The sequence below is a fragment of the Sinocyclocheilus grahami genome, unplaced genomic scaffold (genome assembly GCF_001515645.1).
Source record: "Sinocyclocheilus grahami isolate Dianchi unplaced genomic scaffold, SAMN03320097.WGS_v1.1 scaffold13.1, whole genome shotgun sequence".
In the NCBI taxonomy this organism is placed as follows: Eukaryota; Metazoa; Chordata; class Actinopteri; order Cypriniformes; family Cyprinidae; genus Sinocyclocheilus; species Sinocyclocheilus grahami.
The window spans coordinates 1,815,675-1,833,748 of NW_015505192.1; the positions used below are offsets into that span (position 1 = coordinate 1,815,675).

At 36.3% G+C, this 18,074-nt stretch overlaps 3 protein-coding genes across 3 annotated transcripts in view; all 3 read left to right on the top strand.

Annotated features, from left to right (window-relative positions):
- LOC107598838 (homeobox protein Hox-C10a-like) overlaps positions 1-7,562 on the top strand; it is a 50,031-nt gene extending 42,469 nt beyond the window's left edge. The window contains exons 2-3 of the mRNA XM_016290280.1: positions 4,126-5,203; positions 6,807-7,562. Of these exons, the coding sequence (XP_016145766.1) occupies positions 4,465-5,203; positions 6,807-7,081 (1,014 nt within the window). The 5' untranslated portion in view covers positions 4,126-4,464 and the 3' untranslated portion in view covers positions 7,082-7,562. The remainder of the gene's footprint in view (positions 1-4,125; positions 5,204-6,806) is intronic.
- Positions 7,563-14,197: 6,635 nt separating this feature from the next.
- LOC107598864 (homeobox protein Hox-C9a-like) lies at positions 14,198-16,530 on the top strand. The gene is made up of 2 exons (XM_016290312.1): positions 14,198-14,958; positions 15,977-16,530. Exons 1-2 carry the CDS (start codon positions 14,391-14,393, stop codon positions 16,219-16,221), a joined length of 813 nt encoding a protein of 270 aa, XP_016145798.1. The 5' UTR covers positions 14,198-14,390; the 3' UTR covers positions 16,222-16,530.
- An 87-nt stretch (positions 16,531-16,617) lies between these two features.
- The window catches only part of LOC107598875 (homeobox protein Hox-C8a), a 4,301-nt gene continuing 2,844 nt past the window's right edge, over positions 16,618-18,074 (top strand). The window contains exon 1 of the mRNA XM_016290321.1: positions 16,618-17,309. Within this exon, the coding sequence (XP_016145807.1) occupies positions 16,874-17,309 (436 nt within the window). The 5' untranslated portion in view covers positions 16,618-16,873. The remainder of the gene's footprint in view (positions 17,310-18,074) is intronic.

The following is an 18,074-nucleotide window of genomic DNA, read 5'->3' on the forward strand; positions in this document are numbered from 1 at the left end:
CACACTGAGGAACAGGAACTCGGAAGGTCCACCTATCAAACGCCGGAGATACTGTCGCCACCAAACCAAAGCAATCAGCGCGTAGACTTATGAACAATGGCCATAAAATCTGCATTTCTTGCCGTGGGGTTGATTTGATTTATAAATGCGGCTTTCCTAAACAAATTATTTGTTTGTTTGTTTGTTGCAAGACGCTTATCATTGTGGCTATCGTATTTATTCCGAATAGATAGGGTATAATAGTATCTCCAAAACGGAAAACAAGGGCGGAATGGACTACCCGATCTTATGAAAGTGCGTATCAATACCACGATTTTCTGTTTCTATTTGGCGTACTATTTATACGCAGAAATTGACTTTGGCGTGCATATGATACGCATAAGTGCGTATTAGCATTTATGTACGCCAAAACTGCGTATCATATGCACGCCAAGAAATTGCGTATTAGCTCTTAGCTGTCAACAAGGAAAATGGCGTAGGCTTCAGAGGCATCAACATAAAGATTATGGACTTGGATGTAAATACAACCTGGATTTCATTTTTACGTATAAGTCACCATAATTCAATAGAACACTTTCGCAGTATCTGTTAAAAACAAGATTTACCAGGTTAATTGTCCCCATTCGGCAAATAATTCTCACTATTTCAATAACATTAAAAATGCAAATCAGAGTTGTTGTTTTTTTGCATCAGATTTTATAAAATATTGGAATGTTGGAAGTGACAAAACATACAGTTTCCAGTGTGGTCTGAAAGATTCGGTGTTGTTCATTGTTGTTTGTACTTCATGCTGTACAGTTGCGGACTTGGACAGAGTCTATTAACACTCTTTGTACGCTTATACTCACTTCCGCACTACTGTGTGTGATGAAAAGCTGTAAATAGAATCGCCACTGGTGCCCACTAGTCATTTGTATGGTCTTTCGTGATATTAAAATGTAATATTATGCTGATGTGCGATTACCACTCTCTGATTTACAAATGTCTTTAAAACGATATATGCATCAACCATAAATTTCCATAGACCTCTGCGGGTGGACGCGGGTTTGGTGAAGGGAAACGGTTAAAAAGTGGGTCGCTTTAAATTGGAAATATGTTTTATGGTGGTTTAAGTTCCCAAAAAGGCACGGAGCACCCATCGAATCCCCTGCACTGTTTTTACTCGTTTCAATATATCGTTTCAATATTTGTGTTTATATTGTTGTGTTGTGTTTATATTGTTTATATTGTATTTATATTGTCACAATATATTGTGTTTCAGACTTACGCGGTTAAACTGGACGTCTTGTGTTTCACTTTTCAAAGACGTTTTGACGACTTTTCTTTATTCTTTTCAGTGCGATTTTAGCACAATTTATATCACAGTGCATGTAACGACTCTTAAAAATAATCAGAAATCAATATCTGTTTAAAAAAAAAAATCTTGAAAACATCCGTCGAGAAGAACCAAATATAAAAACGTCTAATTATAAAAGATAGGAATATAAATATACGGTTCTGGAAAAAGCTGGTATCCATAATTTTTTATTATTTATTTTGTTATGTTTTACAGGCTACACACTTTTTTTTGTTTTGTACAATTAAGGCGATTGTGGTGCAATTCAATATTCTGTGTGATAGATCTTTGATCCCCCAATGAAAAGGGAATTAGCTATCTCTGCTTAACAGTAACAGCTGCAGACTTTCAATAGTATCCCAAATTTCACTCAAAGAGAAGGGAATGTTTTAAATATATACTGTAAAAAGAGGCTTAGAGCCTTTTCATGTTTTCTTTTCGGCATGCACACGGACAAACAGAGAAATAAGTAACTCAAACAGAGTAAGAATGCACCAGTTTGTTTTTAGTTTTATTTGTTGCAATTTTGATTTGTTGTTGTTGTAGTTTTCATCCTATGAAATAAATTGCTTTTGAAATAAGAAACAAAAGAACAGTTGATAGCACGCTTTTTATTTACATTAAGAGACATGACAGCCTTTAATTCAACAGTAAGTAAATACACTTTAATAATACATGCACAAGAATTTGCTCAAGAACGTACTTTCGCAATAAAAAAATAAAATCCTTTCACAATAAAAAAAATCCTTACATTTAAAGAATGTGTTCATCCATAATAATGCATAATGTACAGACATGTTTAATGTTTTCATTGGGCTCTCGTTGTTTCTAGACATATAAATCCCAGCAAAACATTATATTACAGTGAACAATGTTTACTGCAATTTAAATATGTAAATGTAACTTCTGAAATACGTTTTCATTGTACTCGCATCTGGAATCAGAAAATCACTGGGCCATCGTGGGTGGAGAGCATTACCTGTAATTCAATAAGACGCTTAAGCATTTTTGCTTTTAAAATTTCTGGTTCGTATCCAACATTGACCTGATATACTTCTATTTCGTTACACGCTACATAATTTTAAGAGAGATACAGAATTTAAATGAGAGACTATATAAATGTGTGTGTGTGTATATGCGTGTAATGTGTGTGTGTGTAGGCCTATATATGCTTTGATAAACACATTTTCATATTTTCAATATTAATCCCTTTGAATAATGTGCATTTCACTATATACGTGTGCATTTAATAATAAAATGTACAATAAAATGTAAAATATATATATAGTGATGACTAGTGATTATTTATATATATATATATATATATATATATATATATATATATATATACATAGGTGTACATAACGGATCAGATCCTGTAACTGTAACTTTATTTGTCTTAAAAGGCTGAGTGATAGACAAGAGAACAGACCAATCACAACAATCCACCATGTCTCAAGCTGGATCACAGACACAGAAAAGATCATTCAAGTCCAAGGGGTAATGCAAATATACAAATACAAATTATATAAATTATCGTAACCAATAGCAAAAATGACCCAAACATAGTACATGAAAATACGTAAGCTTTAAGTTTTTCCCCCCAGTACATGTATCGTCATTCCTCTACCGATTTCGATGCAGCTTGGTAAAATGGCATAATAATGAAACCGTTGAAGACAAAGTGTGTCTTTTCACTATTTTGAAATCTGTACTGAAACCGAAAACCATATTTATGTAGAGCGTTTAAAGAGATATGGTAGGAACCAGAAAAATAAATTCCACCCATTTTGACAAAAACTTTACAATGGAAAATGTTCCAAATTGGTTTATATGTATTACACTCTTAAAAATAAAGGTGCTTCAAAAGGTTCTTCAAGCGATGCCATAGAAGAACCATTTTTGGTTCCACAAAGAACCATTCAGTCAAAGGTTCTTTAAAGAACCATTTCTTTCTTACCTTTTTATAATCTGAAGAACCTTTTTTCGCCACAAAGAACCTTTTGTGAAACAGAAGGGTTCTTCAGATGTTAAAGGTTCTTTATGGAACCATTTAGACAAAAAGGTTCTTCTATGGCATCGTGAAGCACCTTTATTTTTAAGAGTGTATATAATCAAAAATGTATAATAAAATTCAACATACTAACTTAATACTCATTTTTCCGTTTTTATGCAATACTTAAAAGTTTTCATGTTGTTTTTCATTAAGCGTCGAAGTTCACAAATATATTTATGAACAGTTAATAATTCACTGCAAAAACACTGCGATCACAACGAAAAATATGCTCTTCTTGATTATTTCTGTATACTTAAAGTACAATTTCAGTTTTTGTTTCAGTTTGGAGATTCTAAATAAACCCTTCCTCGGCTTATGTGATTTTCCTGTATATTTAAAAAATGTATGTCAATTTACAACGCAGAAAAAGATAATGGGGGAAACATAATACATAATAACCTCATCTTACAAAGAAAAAATAAAGCAAAGCACCAAATGATAGTATGATATTTAGTAGAAAAAATTGCAACTAATCCACCTGATGGAATTTGTAATAGAGTTAAATGAACTAAAAATGGATTAAGTAGTGTGTCGTGACAGACAGAAAAATAGACCGAATATGTCAACAACGTCCCTATTCTATAAAATTGCATGTCCACTTTGAAAAAAGAGACTACATGTACTGTCTTGTAAAAGTGTATATTAACCATTTTTTATATTGACTAACCTTGTGATATTTGACTTTAATTTCCAGAAAGTGTTTAATTTACTTGTCTCTCTCTTTCTTTTGCAGACGCACAAGCCACGTAACTACGTATCTGAAGAAAACGATTGTTCTTTGTTCTGTTCTTGGTTTCCTTGTCCGTAAAAATCGGCTAGATGGCGCCATTGCTCCATGCTGTAGCACATAAATTCAACAACTTGACCCCACTGACGTCAAGACGGTCTGGCGCATCAAGGCCACTTTCAAAACCCTATTGGTCTGAAAATCACATGACAAAGCGCCTTGAATCCATAATTATGTTGCTGATATTTTTCGCCCCCCAAAAGATGTCGGCGTCCTACTGTCCTCATCCACTTCGGCATAAAGGAGATTGTTTTGAATGAAAAGGAAAACAAGGCAAGTAGCAAAATGTCATGCCCGAACAACGTGGCAGCCAACACATTCCTGATGGAGTCGCTGGTGGGACGAACATCTCCTTACAGAGGTGAGAGCTATTCCACTAACTCTGGAATGTATATGCAAACGTCTGCAGAACATGGTTGCTCCATGATGGGTAGTTTTGGTATTGTTGGTACCCCTCTCTCCAAACGGGATGATCTGCAACCGAGTGGGATGCATCTCAGCAGTTACCAGTACTCACATTACCTGTCGCAGCGGGACACTTGGATCGCAGGCTCTAAAACTTACAGAGGTTCACAACCTGTTGCCCAGCCTTTGCACCCTTGCTCGTTTCCAGCCAGTAATGTGAAAGAGGAAGCGATTCCTTGTCTTTACCAGCCTGATATCGACAGCGCTAAAGAGTCTGCTGAGAAATCCACCTACATCCGTCTGGGAGACAATAACAGCCACCCGAATCAAAGCGCCGTCTCCACCCCCGATTATTTCCGACGGAGCCAGGTGTACGCCAGTGAAAGGGGCCACCATGGAGATGAGTTCGGCTCGGACTTTAACCCAATACCCAGAATATCCACGCCTGTTGAAGCACTAGCAGCAGATTCCTATATCAAAAGCAGCAAAGCAAGGCAGGACCCAGAAGACAAGGGAGGGAATACGCAGGAAGACGACATGGATCAGAGACAGACTAGAAACAAGGAGAGTGTCTCAAAAACAGACAGTTGTACTGATGATTCCGAGAGCGAATTGAAAGGTGATAACTAATTCCTTGTCTCTCTCTCTCTCTCTCTCTCTCTCTCTCTCTCTCTCCACCACACACACACATAATAACAGCGCGCTCCCTTCTATGTAGGCAACAACGTGTGAAATGACAACCAAGTTGCATGTCAAAATAGAAGACCTTTTAGCTTGTTGCACAGACGACTGCTCAGACGCTGTATGTATCATAACTATGTATTACAGGCCCACGTGGGCTGTTCGTCTGTTGTTGTTGTTTTTTTACAGAAAAGTAGTCAATTAAGTAATATCATGTGTACTTAAAATTGAAACGGCGTTTAACACCATTACAAAAATAAAGGTTTTGGCGTTGATGTAAACAGGAATATTCTAGGATTAACGCGCAGTGTTAAAGTGCGCTTTTAAACATCCATGCAAGCATAAACAAAACAAAATAGTCCGTGAAAGTCCAGGCACATTCAGATATACCCGCAATAGTGTAAGGTTTCTCCGCATCCCCGTTCAAATACAAAGATATGAATGTGATTCAAAGTATTTTGTTATTTTTTCATACAGGTTTAAATTAAGAATTAGAAATGCTTACATAATAACTTGATAATATAGGTAAATATTTGAATATAATTTTTTAGACATTGAACGAAAAAAAAACAATTGCCGTTTAAATAATTGAAGTTTATATTTAAAATATTGAAAACGTTTAATTAATTGGACATTTTTGCTCTTTATTTTGTTATATTGTTTGTTGTAATGTAATGTCAGTAAACCATTTAATTCAAATCTTATAAAAGAAAATGTAAAATCAGTGTGTGTGGTCCTAAAATAATTAAATAAATACCTGCGGTTTACGAATTGTGTAACTGATATAACTGAGAAATGCGACCAACAATTCTGACATCTTTATTTAGCTTACTAAGCTCTGTTATGCTCACAAAAGTAGGCCTAGTTAAAATATGTCTTTTAAAATGTATCGTTCTTATTTCGTGTTCTTGTTTGTTTAATTCCAGTTATTAATATGTTAGGCAAGTATGAACATTTATAAAATCTACAGTAATAACACACTTAAAGTTGTTTCATCTGAAACAGTTGCATCTTTTGTTAATTTAACAAGATAAAAAAGCCAAAAAATGAAAGTAAATGTTTTATATGGTTTTGTTATTTGCATACTATATTTATCATTATGATTTTTAGAAAAAATTAATATTTTTTTTGTTTTGGTAGATGACGTTTCAATTAAAAGTAATTGCAGGCCGATGACTTATTGAGACTAAAATCACACCATTGAAAATGTGAAATTGTACGGAAATGTTAAAAAAAGTACAATAATACATTTGCAGATAATAATTAAAAAGGGGTAATCTGCATCACTGCATAGCTTTGATATTGCTAAGAACAAAGCCATTTTAAATTAAACCGTTAGATCATAGAGTGTAGACTGTTAATTACAATAAATTCAGCGTAATGTTTATTCTGAAGAACAAAAAATATGAATGTGAAAATTTTGTGGGGAAGAAAAACTAAATAATATAGTCAAGCGAGCATTTGTAGCGTCACATTCAGTTCTATGGTCTTGCAATCATACTCCGGGATAACAGTTTTCTCTCTCTTGTTTACTTCTGCAGATGCGGCTAAATTGGAAAAAACAACGGGGAGCTGGCTAAAAGCGAAAAGTGGACGAAAGAAGAGATGTCCTTACACAAAGCATCAGACACTTGAGCTGGAGAAGGAGTTCTTGTTCAACATGTACTTGACTCGAGAGCGCCGTCTGGAGATCAGCAAGAGTATCAACCTCACAGACAGACAGGTCAAGATCTGGTTCCAAAACAGAAGGATGAAGCTAAAGAAGCTCAACAGAGAAAGTCGCGTCCGAGAGCTAACAGGCTATAGCTTCAACTGAGCGCTTTAGACAGACAAAGGAAAAATAAGAAATGACATGCTCTCTCTTATCCACACATATACAAATACAAAATAGCAAAGCACTGGTTCATAACTTTTAATGCAAAGGGACTGGAACATCCTGCAAACAATATTACATTTAGTTTACATCAGAGCCTAATTTATCATTGTTAAATAGACCAGAATAATAAATGTAAATATGCCAGTTGCGTAAGAAAAGGATGCTTGGTGCAAATATTCGTGGCAGATTTGTATTAAAAAAAAAACTTAATTCAGAATATATGAACTAGATGTCTTTTCGATGTCTTGGATTAGTTTGTTTGCTGTCAGTGCGCTTGTCCAACAATGCGCGCTCTGTATTTTGCATGCTTTGTTCTTTGACGTGTATTTGTCAATTTGATGCTTAACTCGAGAAGCTGATAAATAAAACAGGGGGTGGGAAAATATAATGTCCTGGTATGTCCTTCCCCTTGCATATTTTCTCCTGTATTATGTTGACAGAGAAATGTTGGGTGAAGACAGGGAAGAGAGTTAGAAAGAGAAAGTGCATAGCACTTTCAGTATGAGAGGGAGACCCATAACGTTGATTTAAATATTATCCAGGTGACCACAGTAAGTCAAGGTCATAAAATTGTAATGTCATGACGGTCCTGGAAAGCGCTGGGGGTGGATTTTATGATCTGCAAATATAATGTGCTGCTGCAGTAAAGATGCATTAAAAGGTGAGTGGAGGAGGGCTAATTCACATACTCGGAACTGCAATGTGCTGGCCTCACTGACGCGCTCTGCGGTCTGCCTGGCTGTTTTGGAACCAGGAACCTTTCATTATGGAGTAATGGAACGCTATGATACGATGGACTGAACACGGAAGAATGAAAGACCTACAGCGGCGGTGAATGAATGAGTGGATCCTATGAGCTACGTTAATCAGACCGTGTGCAGAAGGTTCAAGGTAGGATAACGTTTTCCTTATTTTTTATTGATTGAGCTCGGGGGAAGCTATTCTGGATACCCTCAAGCGCTGACATGGATAACAGCTTTGATTTGAACGAATTTCTTGAGATGTGGACTTTGCTCAGTGCTTCTGACAGTTGTTGATAAGAGAGTGATGTTGTCAATAATTGCGCCCCATCTTCCAAGCACAAATTAAAGTTGTGGAGATCTACTTATACTAACCTAATGTGTTATACATAAATATCAGCTATTTGCAGTCCCTCTGAAGGACAATTATTCTCTTTTTACTACAATTTTATGTTTAATTTGATCATTTTCTTGGTCTGCAAAAAGCCACAGGAAACTCTTTTATCTGTCTCATCATTGTTGAAGGTCCACTCATTTGTATGCTACTAATTTGTCAGTGTGTCTCTCTGAATTGTAGACATTTTGTTTTAGAAATAGCAATACTGGTTGATAGAAGTGTCATTTGGTGTTCATTTTGGTGTCAATTCTTTCAAAATTACCCAAAAGCTATGGCCTTTCAGGCATACTAGAACTATTACAAACGAAGTTTGATTAAATTAAAGCTCGAGGCTGTGAGGAATGGAATCAAATCCTTACTTACCTTTGCAGAGTTCGTTGTTTGTCTCCTCCTGTGGATAACGCCGTTACGCACGGCTGGTGCGTGGTTTAGGTAGTTTCATGTTGTTGGGATTGGCTTCCTGGCTCGACAACAAGAAACTGCCTTGATTACGTCAGTTCGTCTTCATCAAGGGCGACAATTGCCGTTAAATTACACCCTGTGCAATGAAGTTTCCGCAAATAACATTGTAAATGAACTGAACGATTACAGCCACAGCGGGCTCTTTTTCGCCTTTGCTCGCCTTTATGTGTCGGGCTGTAAAAGAGAATTTAGACTCTCAGAGGGAGAAAGGACTGTTAACATCATGGGGCAAACTTAGTATGTTCCTTATTATTGCTCATTCTTTTATTCCAAGCTATGGCCAAAAGTGTTTTAGCCACTTTTTAACATTTAAAAATTATAGTGACTGAGGTGGTAGCAAGAAATTGCAGTCTCTGGGGGGGGGGATGTAATAAATAAAAATTATGGACTGACGGACGGCTATAAGAACAGGAAAAGAAAACTATATATATATATATAAACTGGTCATTTTAAATTGGTCAGCTATGAATTTATCCTTTCCATATAGCCAATTCCACGTGCGTTTGCGTGTGTATGAGACTAAACACTTTTACAAATTTAATTAAACTTGTCTGGCTTTGATGTTGTACTCTTAGAAACCTGACCTAATAAATATAAAATTAAACTCTTCATATTTGTTTTGAAGTGCTACACTACTTTTAAATAACGTGGGACAACCACACACTTTTTTAACCTGTAAACTGTTCAATAGCCGGTAAACGGTTCAACGGTCCTGGCTCAAATAGAAAAACTGGATTTGTAAAATCCGTTTAAACTAATTATATTTACATGTCAGCAACATGAACCGTAGTAACAGCACATGCAAAAGCATAAAAAGCGTTGCTACAACAGACTTACTGTGGCTAGTATCCAAGGCAGACAATGTTTGGCCTGTAGATTCTGTACACTATAAACAATGAACCTGTGTGGCTGCTTCAGGGAGATTTTTCTACCTTATCAGACCTTAAAAAAATTAGTTAGTGTAACCTAATGTATGTTTATTCTATATATTATTCTGTAGGCCTTTATCAACATCATAATGTCGACTTGAATAAAACTTTTTTATTTACACACTGTTTTGCTGTAATTTATACTCGGCACATTAAATTATCTTAATTCTGCAATCATTTCTACACTTAATTTTATTAATTAGTAATGCATTTTAGTATAAGATAGCCTACTTACACAGAAAAGCAGAGATGGAGAACAATATTTTTATATTATAGTTACAGTGCCTTTGTTTATTTTGTTTCTTTTTTTATTAGTTAGGTGCAGTGCGGAATATGTATCTTCAGATGTTTTTAAATATAAGTATGAAATATTTTTTAATAGTTTTTTTTTTTTTTTTTTTAAATCAGTCTAAATCTGTGGGTTTGGGGTTACCCCACATTAAGCTGGGAACAACAGTGTTTGTGCTGTGATGTCATATACACTGTACAGTAGTAAGGACACAGTGCCTTCTAAAACCATATCAGCTGTATAATATGTAGAAATAATAAGCTAATTTATTTAAGATAAAGTTTTTAGTAAAGTTGTTTGTTGTAAAGTGCCTCATCAGCGACTTGTCCTTTCTTCCTGGGAGAGTAGACTTTGGATTTCACCATATATGCTTGTTTTCTTAACCCCCTCCCCTCCCTTCAGCTGTTTTGCGACGGGAAGAGACAGTCTGGAATCCAAAGTCATTTTCATTCAGTTGAGTGAATGGGGTTCTCCTCTGGAATGCGTCACCAACAAAGAGTTTACAGCACGCGTAATAGCCCCACAGGACACTGCCGCCTAGCATGCGGATATAGCGGCAATATCCTCAAATAGCCTAAGGATTGGTGGACATTAAAACACCTTCTTCTGCTTAGTATATATATATATATATATATATACATCAAGTTGGAATGTTTGCTTGCGTTCGGAAGCATATAGTACTATTTCCAAACGTGTGGCGCATTAGGCCTATCTGTAGTAGCATTAGCAATGGCCTATCCCTTGTTTGGTGCAGACCTTTATATGTAAGCATGTGAATGATTGCTGGTTAGTTTTCAGTGGGTTTGAATGAGGATAGTTTGACGGCTGTACTGTGGCAAGATATTTTTACGTTGTTCTTTGATTTGAGCTATTTTGCTTTACTGACAAACCTGAAGGCACTTTTCAGCACACGTGGTTATTTTAAACCATATTTATCGTTTCAAATTAATCACGTTTTGTTATCTAGCTATATTGCGTTCATGCTGGATCACATTTCGCTCTCTATTTACACTGAATTTAGTTTACGCGTTTGTATGGAACCAAGTTTGATTGCAGCTAGACCTAAATAAAAAAAGGGTTTCTAATTTAAAGCAGGTTACTTTGCTAAATAAAGGTGTTTTTACTAGGCCGTCTGTTCAGTGCTGTTTTTTTAACACAATGCTATGTATTTTAATGTAATTCCCAGAAGGTGTTATTTTTTTTATTTATTTTTATTTTTTTTATAAATCTTAGCTGGTGGTTTTACTTGGACATGACAAGTAACTCATTAGGCTATATTAATTCAGCTCACTTGTTTGATTGAAATTTTAAACCTTTGTGCTATTGCTGTATTTCTGTTTATGTCGCCCAAGGCCGCAAGCAATAATATGTTGTTCTAAAATGATACTGTGCCTATCACTTGTGAGGATTCAACTTTTTTTTTTGTTCTCTCCAATAAATACAAATATATCTAAACACAAAATACTAAAAATTACCAAATATTTATGTTTTTTTTAATTAGACATGAAATCAACATTACAAATTTGCTAAAAACAGAAATGGTTGTTTAATTTAATATGTATTTAAATGAAGGCATTAAAGGAAACGGTATAGAGCATTATTATGTTCACGTTGAGCATGGCACGCTGAAAGCTAAAATAAAATACAGCTAATAATATACAGTAAAATAAATTTAAAAACGTAGTACTACAGGACCTTATATTGTTTAACACATAACATAATGAAATTATGTGGAATGATTTTGGATTGATTCATTCCAATCTTCTGGACTGATACCCATACGACATCTGTATTTTAACACCGTATTGCCTTTTTCGTAATGCGTACTTAAATGCTAGTAAAGTGTAGTAATGCTAGTAATGTGGGTCTAGGTATACTGCGAGATGCAAACATTCCTCATTATACTTCATACCAAAAATAAATAATGGTATTGCTTGAAATAAATTAAGAAAAACTAAAATATTTAAGAAAATATTCATTTTAACCTGCTCCTGACTTTTAGGTGTTTAGGTGTTTTTTTTAGGTATTTTACAACATCAGTATTAAAACTGATGTCGATCGCAGAGTAGCCTAATTTTTTATAACAGACTTGGATAATCAGAGTGCATTAGCAATGATGCTGCCGTGCTGTTGTCTCAGAATGGAATGTATGTTTCTTAATGAGAACTTAAAACCCATTTGAAGGATTCAATTATGCTAATAAAAGAAAAACCTATGTGTAGCTATTATATAAATCTACATTGTTTATTATAGTAACACGAGACTGCGAAATGCATTAGTGGGGAAATGGGTGAACAAGCAGCTCCTTGTACCGTATAAACAAGAAATTTGCTGTATTTTAGCCACACAGCGGAAAGTGCTGTATTTTAGATATGATTATTTACAGATGTTGTTGAGGAATGTTTCATATTAAACACATTATATTTGTTTGTTCTGTAGCTATATGCCACAGCGTAATTATTCTAACAATTTAACTATTTGATTAGATGCATTAATTCCGACAATATGCTACATTCTCACACCAAAGCTTTCAATTATTTACACTGTGACATAAGATTTTACTTTCACTTTTGTTCAGAGAATCTAATTGATATTGCTTCCGAAGTCTATTACAAGGAGAAATCAGATACACGCCATAATCAACAAACCTTCCTATAAAACAAATAATGCGTTAATGAAACGGCATAAAAGCACAAATATAGTGCCCTTTTCTTTCTTTTGCTTTTAGTTGTTTTGCTGAATCAAAAACTTTAATTAGCTGTTTTACAACTGAAAAGAGAGGCATAATGGCACTCATTACTTTGGGTCGAGTCTCTGTAAATTATTTAACTAATATAACATTGTAACCGTTTTAATAGCTATTTGTAGTATAAGAGTAATATTAAGAGTCTGAATCGCCCACGTATTGTTCTTTGGTGTGTCTATATTTTGATCATGTCTGGTGTTCCCACAGAAAACATGGCGGAAAAAAGCCTGACCTCATGTGGCCGGTTTCATACTGGGCCTAACACTGACAATGACTGCAGACCAAAATCAACAGATTTCCAATTGTCGCAATAAATAAAAAAATATCTTAAATACAGCGATTCACATATTATCTGTAAAATGTTCAAGCGGTGTCCTTTTTTTACACGACAAGAGCATGGAGTTAAAGTATTTAATAGATGTGTAGGATAAAATGATTTTATTGTGTTTGTGTGAGCCAGTATTAATAATTAAAAATTACGAAACCAAATTAATCGAAAACATTTTTATTAAAAAATATTTCACATAGCTTTTATTTGTAGTTTTAGTATTTTATTTTCAGTTAACAAGATTATTTGCCTCGTATTACAACAACTAGAATTACGTTGAATCGCAAAAATGGCAAATTGCATAAAGAAAGAAATGGAAAAAAAATGGGAAGTATAAATCATTTTAAAAACTTGTGTTATGCAAATACCTATTCAAAAAATCTTGCAGTAAAACGGATAAAGCTAAAAACGTCCCCCCCAAAGCTTTCTCATACAATTTTAAGAGCTAACAGAGTTGGTGAACAGACACTCGTCTATTTTCTAGTATATTCGACTGATGTTTGATGAGACTTCTTTCACAAGCGTAGTGTTGGTTTTATGTTATACCAGGAACTCAACTGCAGTTTTATTAACGACACGTTTATGAACAATCAAATGGTCCTCGTAAAAATTTATTGAAGGACATAAAAGCATGCACGACCACTTGACGAATATAGCCGCAGTTGTGGTGCGTTTTCAGGCGTCTTACTATTCCCACCTCCCCGATTTGTTTAAAACTCCATTTTATGAGGGATGTCCCAAATGTATTTATTTGAAACTCGTGGAAAATAGGACTTCAGTGCGTAAAAGCAACCCTCTAGATAGCACAAGAGCCGTATATTTGTCCAAATTATTCCATTGGGTCTTTTCCAATTATATAGAATTAATAGTGAAACTGAGAAAGAAATATATAACTGTTTATTTTTTCTAATTGTTTTAATAAATAACATTGTGCAGTGAGGGATGCGCGCAAGGCTAGCCACAGCACAGTAGCATTCTCTCGACAGAGATTGATTACACCAACAAATAGTGCCCTTTTTAAGACCGTTAACACACACACTGCTGCTTCGTAAGACTACAAATAACTATTTACCTTAATCAGATGCATCATAATATATTAGAAACACTCCATCCTCATATATTTAGACTCTGTTAAAAATATATCTTTAGTATTAAGCAACCTACTGCAAGCTCGATGTGCATTGCTGTTCCAGAAGAAAGCGCGCATTGATCTGCTGTGCAGTTTTTCAGGGGGTAAATGCAATCACGTGTTCCATAGGCGTCCAATCCCAGCTGGGGAAGCTTTCTGAAATAATTACCTGTCTTGATTGTTCTACGGTCAGATAAAAAAGTACACATACACTCCATATAATAATCGGATGCATGTAAAAGAGAAGAGAAACATCGCCATGTCGGCTACGGGTCCCATAAGTAATTATTATGTGGATTCCTTGATCAACCATGAGAGCGAGGATGTTCTGGCGAGTCGTTTCGCAGCCACTGGTCCGATATCCTCCAGCTCACGCCCGACGCCCCTGGTACCGGAATGCGCGGATTACCCGTCCTGCAGCTTTGCCCCGAAACCACCAGTCTTTACTACCTCGTGGGCCCCTGTTCACTCCCAATCGTCAGTGGTTTACCATCCATACACTCACCAACCTCACCTAGGCACAGACTCAAGGTACGTTCGCTCTTGGCTGGAGCCTATCCCCGGTACCGTGTCTTTTCCAGGATACGCAGGGAACAGCAGGCACTACGGGTTGAAGCCCGACACCTTCCAGGATCCCCGTACTGGAGACTGTTTGGGCTCGAACGGACGCCCTTACACGGATTATCTCTACTGCTCCGCCGTCGACATTCGAGAAAAGCAGCAGAACACACCATCGCCTGAGAAGGAGAGTCTGTCTTCCGGGAAGCACAAAGACGACAAGCCTGAATTAGACCCAAGTAAGTTAGAGCTATTCTTGTTTACAACCGAGAATGGGATGCTTCCCAGTTTATTGCGTTCGCTTGGTGGTTGGCTGTTGTCCGTCGTAAAACCAAGTTCTATACCCTTTCATCCCCTGTGCTGTTCTCGGCCGACTCAAGTCTGCTTTGGGGCTATCCATTGATGACAAACGCCATAGGATTGGGTTGTAAAACGGGTTTTGAGCCATAAAATGGTCTCCTAAAAAGCCAAGTCTGGCAAAGAAGGTTGCATGTGATGTTTACAAATAGCCGTACCATTATCGTTATCAATAATTTTAGACCGATATCGTTATATTGCTGTTCTTTATTTAATGTGGAAGTTTATAAATTTAGCCTGTCGTTGTCTCAGTAACAATACAGGCGGCTGTAAAGCGAAGATGCGTATTAACATTTCAAATTAAGTATTTATATAGCTAATTTTGGGTTTCAAGTGTGATATTTTATTATAACCTATACATACTAATATTACTTTTGAATTATACTTGTCGTGGACTGTATTACAACATAACTACTGAAGTGTCAAATTAAAAATTTAAAAACCGGGTGCTGTTGTTTTGAACTGTTCAATTAAATATAATTTACATATAAATGAAACATTGCATTTACATCAAGAAACAGCATATGGAATGTTCACATTGCATTCACTGCATAGCAGAACTTTGAGCGTAGACTTGTGAAGGCTTGAGTCACAAGCCTTTGCTTTTTTTATGGGCCTATAAAGCAAATAGGTACATTCATCAGTTTACAGCGCCATTTCTATCTAAGAGTTTACTAAGCTATTTGAAATACACAGAGATAGGGGGACGTCCTATGAAATTACTTGGTATTTACACATATTAAGCCTGAACATTTAATTGAAGACTAATCTAAAATGAGAAGTGTTGTTAGGTGCTACAGTTTAAAAAGAAATATATTGCTTTATACACATGGCTGTCATAAGCCAGAAAGAAAAAAAACTTAAAGCACCTAATCACACTTTTTATATATTGTTTTTCAGATAATCCTGTGGCAAACTGGATCCATGCGCGCTCAACTCGAAAGAAGCGTTGTCCATATACCAAGTATCAAACACTCGAACTCGAAAAGGAATTTTTATTCAATATGTACCTCACAAGAGACCGGCGATTTGAGGTAGCAAGGGTGCTGAACCTGACGGAGCGACAAGTCAAAATCTGGTTCCAGAACCGACGGATGAAGATGAAGAAAATGAACAAAGAAAAAAACAACAGTAAAGAACAATAGACCAAAAGTCATTCATCGGATACAGACTGAAGGAAAATCGTCATTTAGTAGCCTATCGTTATGAGTCTTAACAAATGCACCTTCGGCCCATAACAGGAACAGAGAAAACGAAAAGGCTATCCTAAATGGATGTCCTTTAAAACGGGATGATATAAGTATGATTTAATGTAAGTGTAATTTTACCATCCTGACTTAAGTCATATTAATATTATTCGTAGTCTGGATTTACATAACATTTCTTTACTCACACACACAAAAGAGGATTCTGCAGACAAGCTGCCCCGAAGTTTCAGAGAGAAAATACTTGAACTACTTTTTCAAATTCCTAATTTATGCTCTCTACGTGGTTGCTTCTTTTCTATGCTTTCATTTATTTGTAGGTAACCTTAACACACATCCACCGTGCACGCCATGATTTGAGGCTGCAAAAGGAAAAGGCTGGCGATAGGAAGAGAGAGAGAGACTAAGCGAGTGGAGCTGAAGTGGGAGCTGCCTCAGATTGTCCGAAGGGGCAGCATTTCTCCATCTAGTTCCGGTTGCTCTGTCTGCGTTGCATGCCATTTGGAACTGCAACAATAGGTTGCCACCGTTTAGAGAGGGGAATTTATTTTTGTTTTTCAAACAGACTGACTCTTTTTAATGCTAGATAAACATGAGCTCTTATTTTGTTAACCCTCTTTTTTCCAAGTACAAAGGCGGCGAAACATTAGAGCCAACTTACTACGACTGCAGGTTTCCACAGAGCGTTGCCCGAAGCCACACGCTTGTATACGGACATGGAGCAGCTGCGCCGGGGTTTCAACACCCGTCGCATCACGTACAGGACTTTTTCCATCACGGAACCACAGGTATCTCCAACCCCGGTTATCAACAGAACCCTTGTGCATTGGCATGTCACGGAGACGCTACGAAATTTTATGGATATGAAGCTCTTCCGAGGCAACCGCTTTATGGTACCCAGCAAGAGGCCAGCTTAGCGCAATACCCAGACTGTAAATCGTCCAATAGCACTAACCCTGGAGAAGGACAAGGCCACTTAAGTCAGAACTCCTCTCCGAGCCTCATGTTCCCATGGATGCGGCCTCACGGTTAGAGCACTTACTATTTCATATTCTGTTCATCTACTGAGTATGTGTGACTGCGTCTGTGTGTCAAGAGCCTTATTCTTGTGTAGCGTTCAGTCTTCATAAACAGAGATCAGGTGGGTTATGCTTTTCAGGTTGCGAAACTGTATTTAATAATAGATATTTCAACGTTTTGTATTTGTTTACCTCACTTGACCATCATTGAATATCTGTAAAAAAAATGAATGTAGTGGATTTGATGGACAGATTGTGAAAACTGGATGGATGGACGTTATCCGTGTGTTTTTATCAAATTTGTGATGATTGAAAGGAAAGAGGAGAGATTTGTGATTGTAATGTGTAGTGGTAAACAGTTATGGCAAAAGTTCGTGTCAGTTTGTTTGATTTGAATTGACGTTGTTCGATTGTTTTTATTGGTCAGCGTTTCCTTCTTGTTGAGGGAAAAACTAAAAGGAAAAATCTAAAACAAAAGAAAATGTTCTCCGATCAAATTATATTCTAAAATAAAACTTTTGAACACCTACTAATGTCAAGTGTATTGGAGTCTTATTTAGATGTATTAGCCTTTAATTTAAAACAAACTCGTAATGAACCTGAATGAGGACATAAAGGTGTTCCATCTATTTATTTTGTTTGAGTGACGGATACTATGAAAACCTGTTTGTTTGTCTGTCTGTCTCTCTGTGTTTGTGTGTGTGTGTGTGTGTGTGTGTGCGGGCGTGCGCGCGCGCGCGCGCCCCCTAGCAGCAGGATAAATGAAATTCTTTG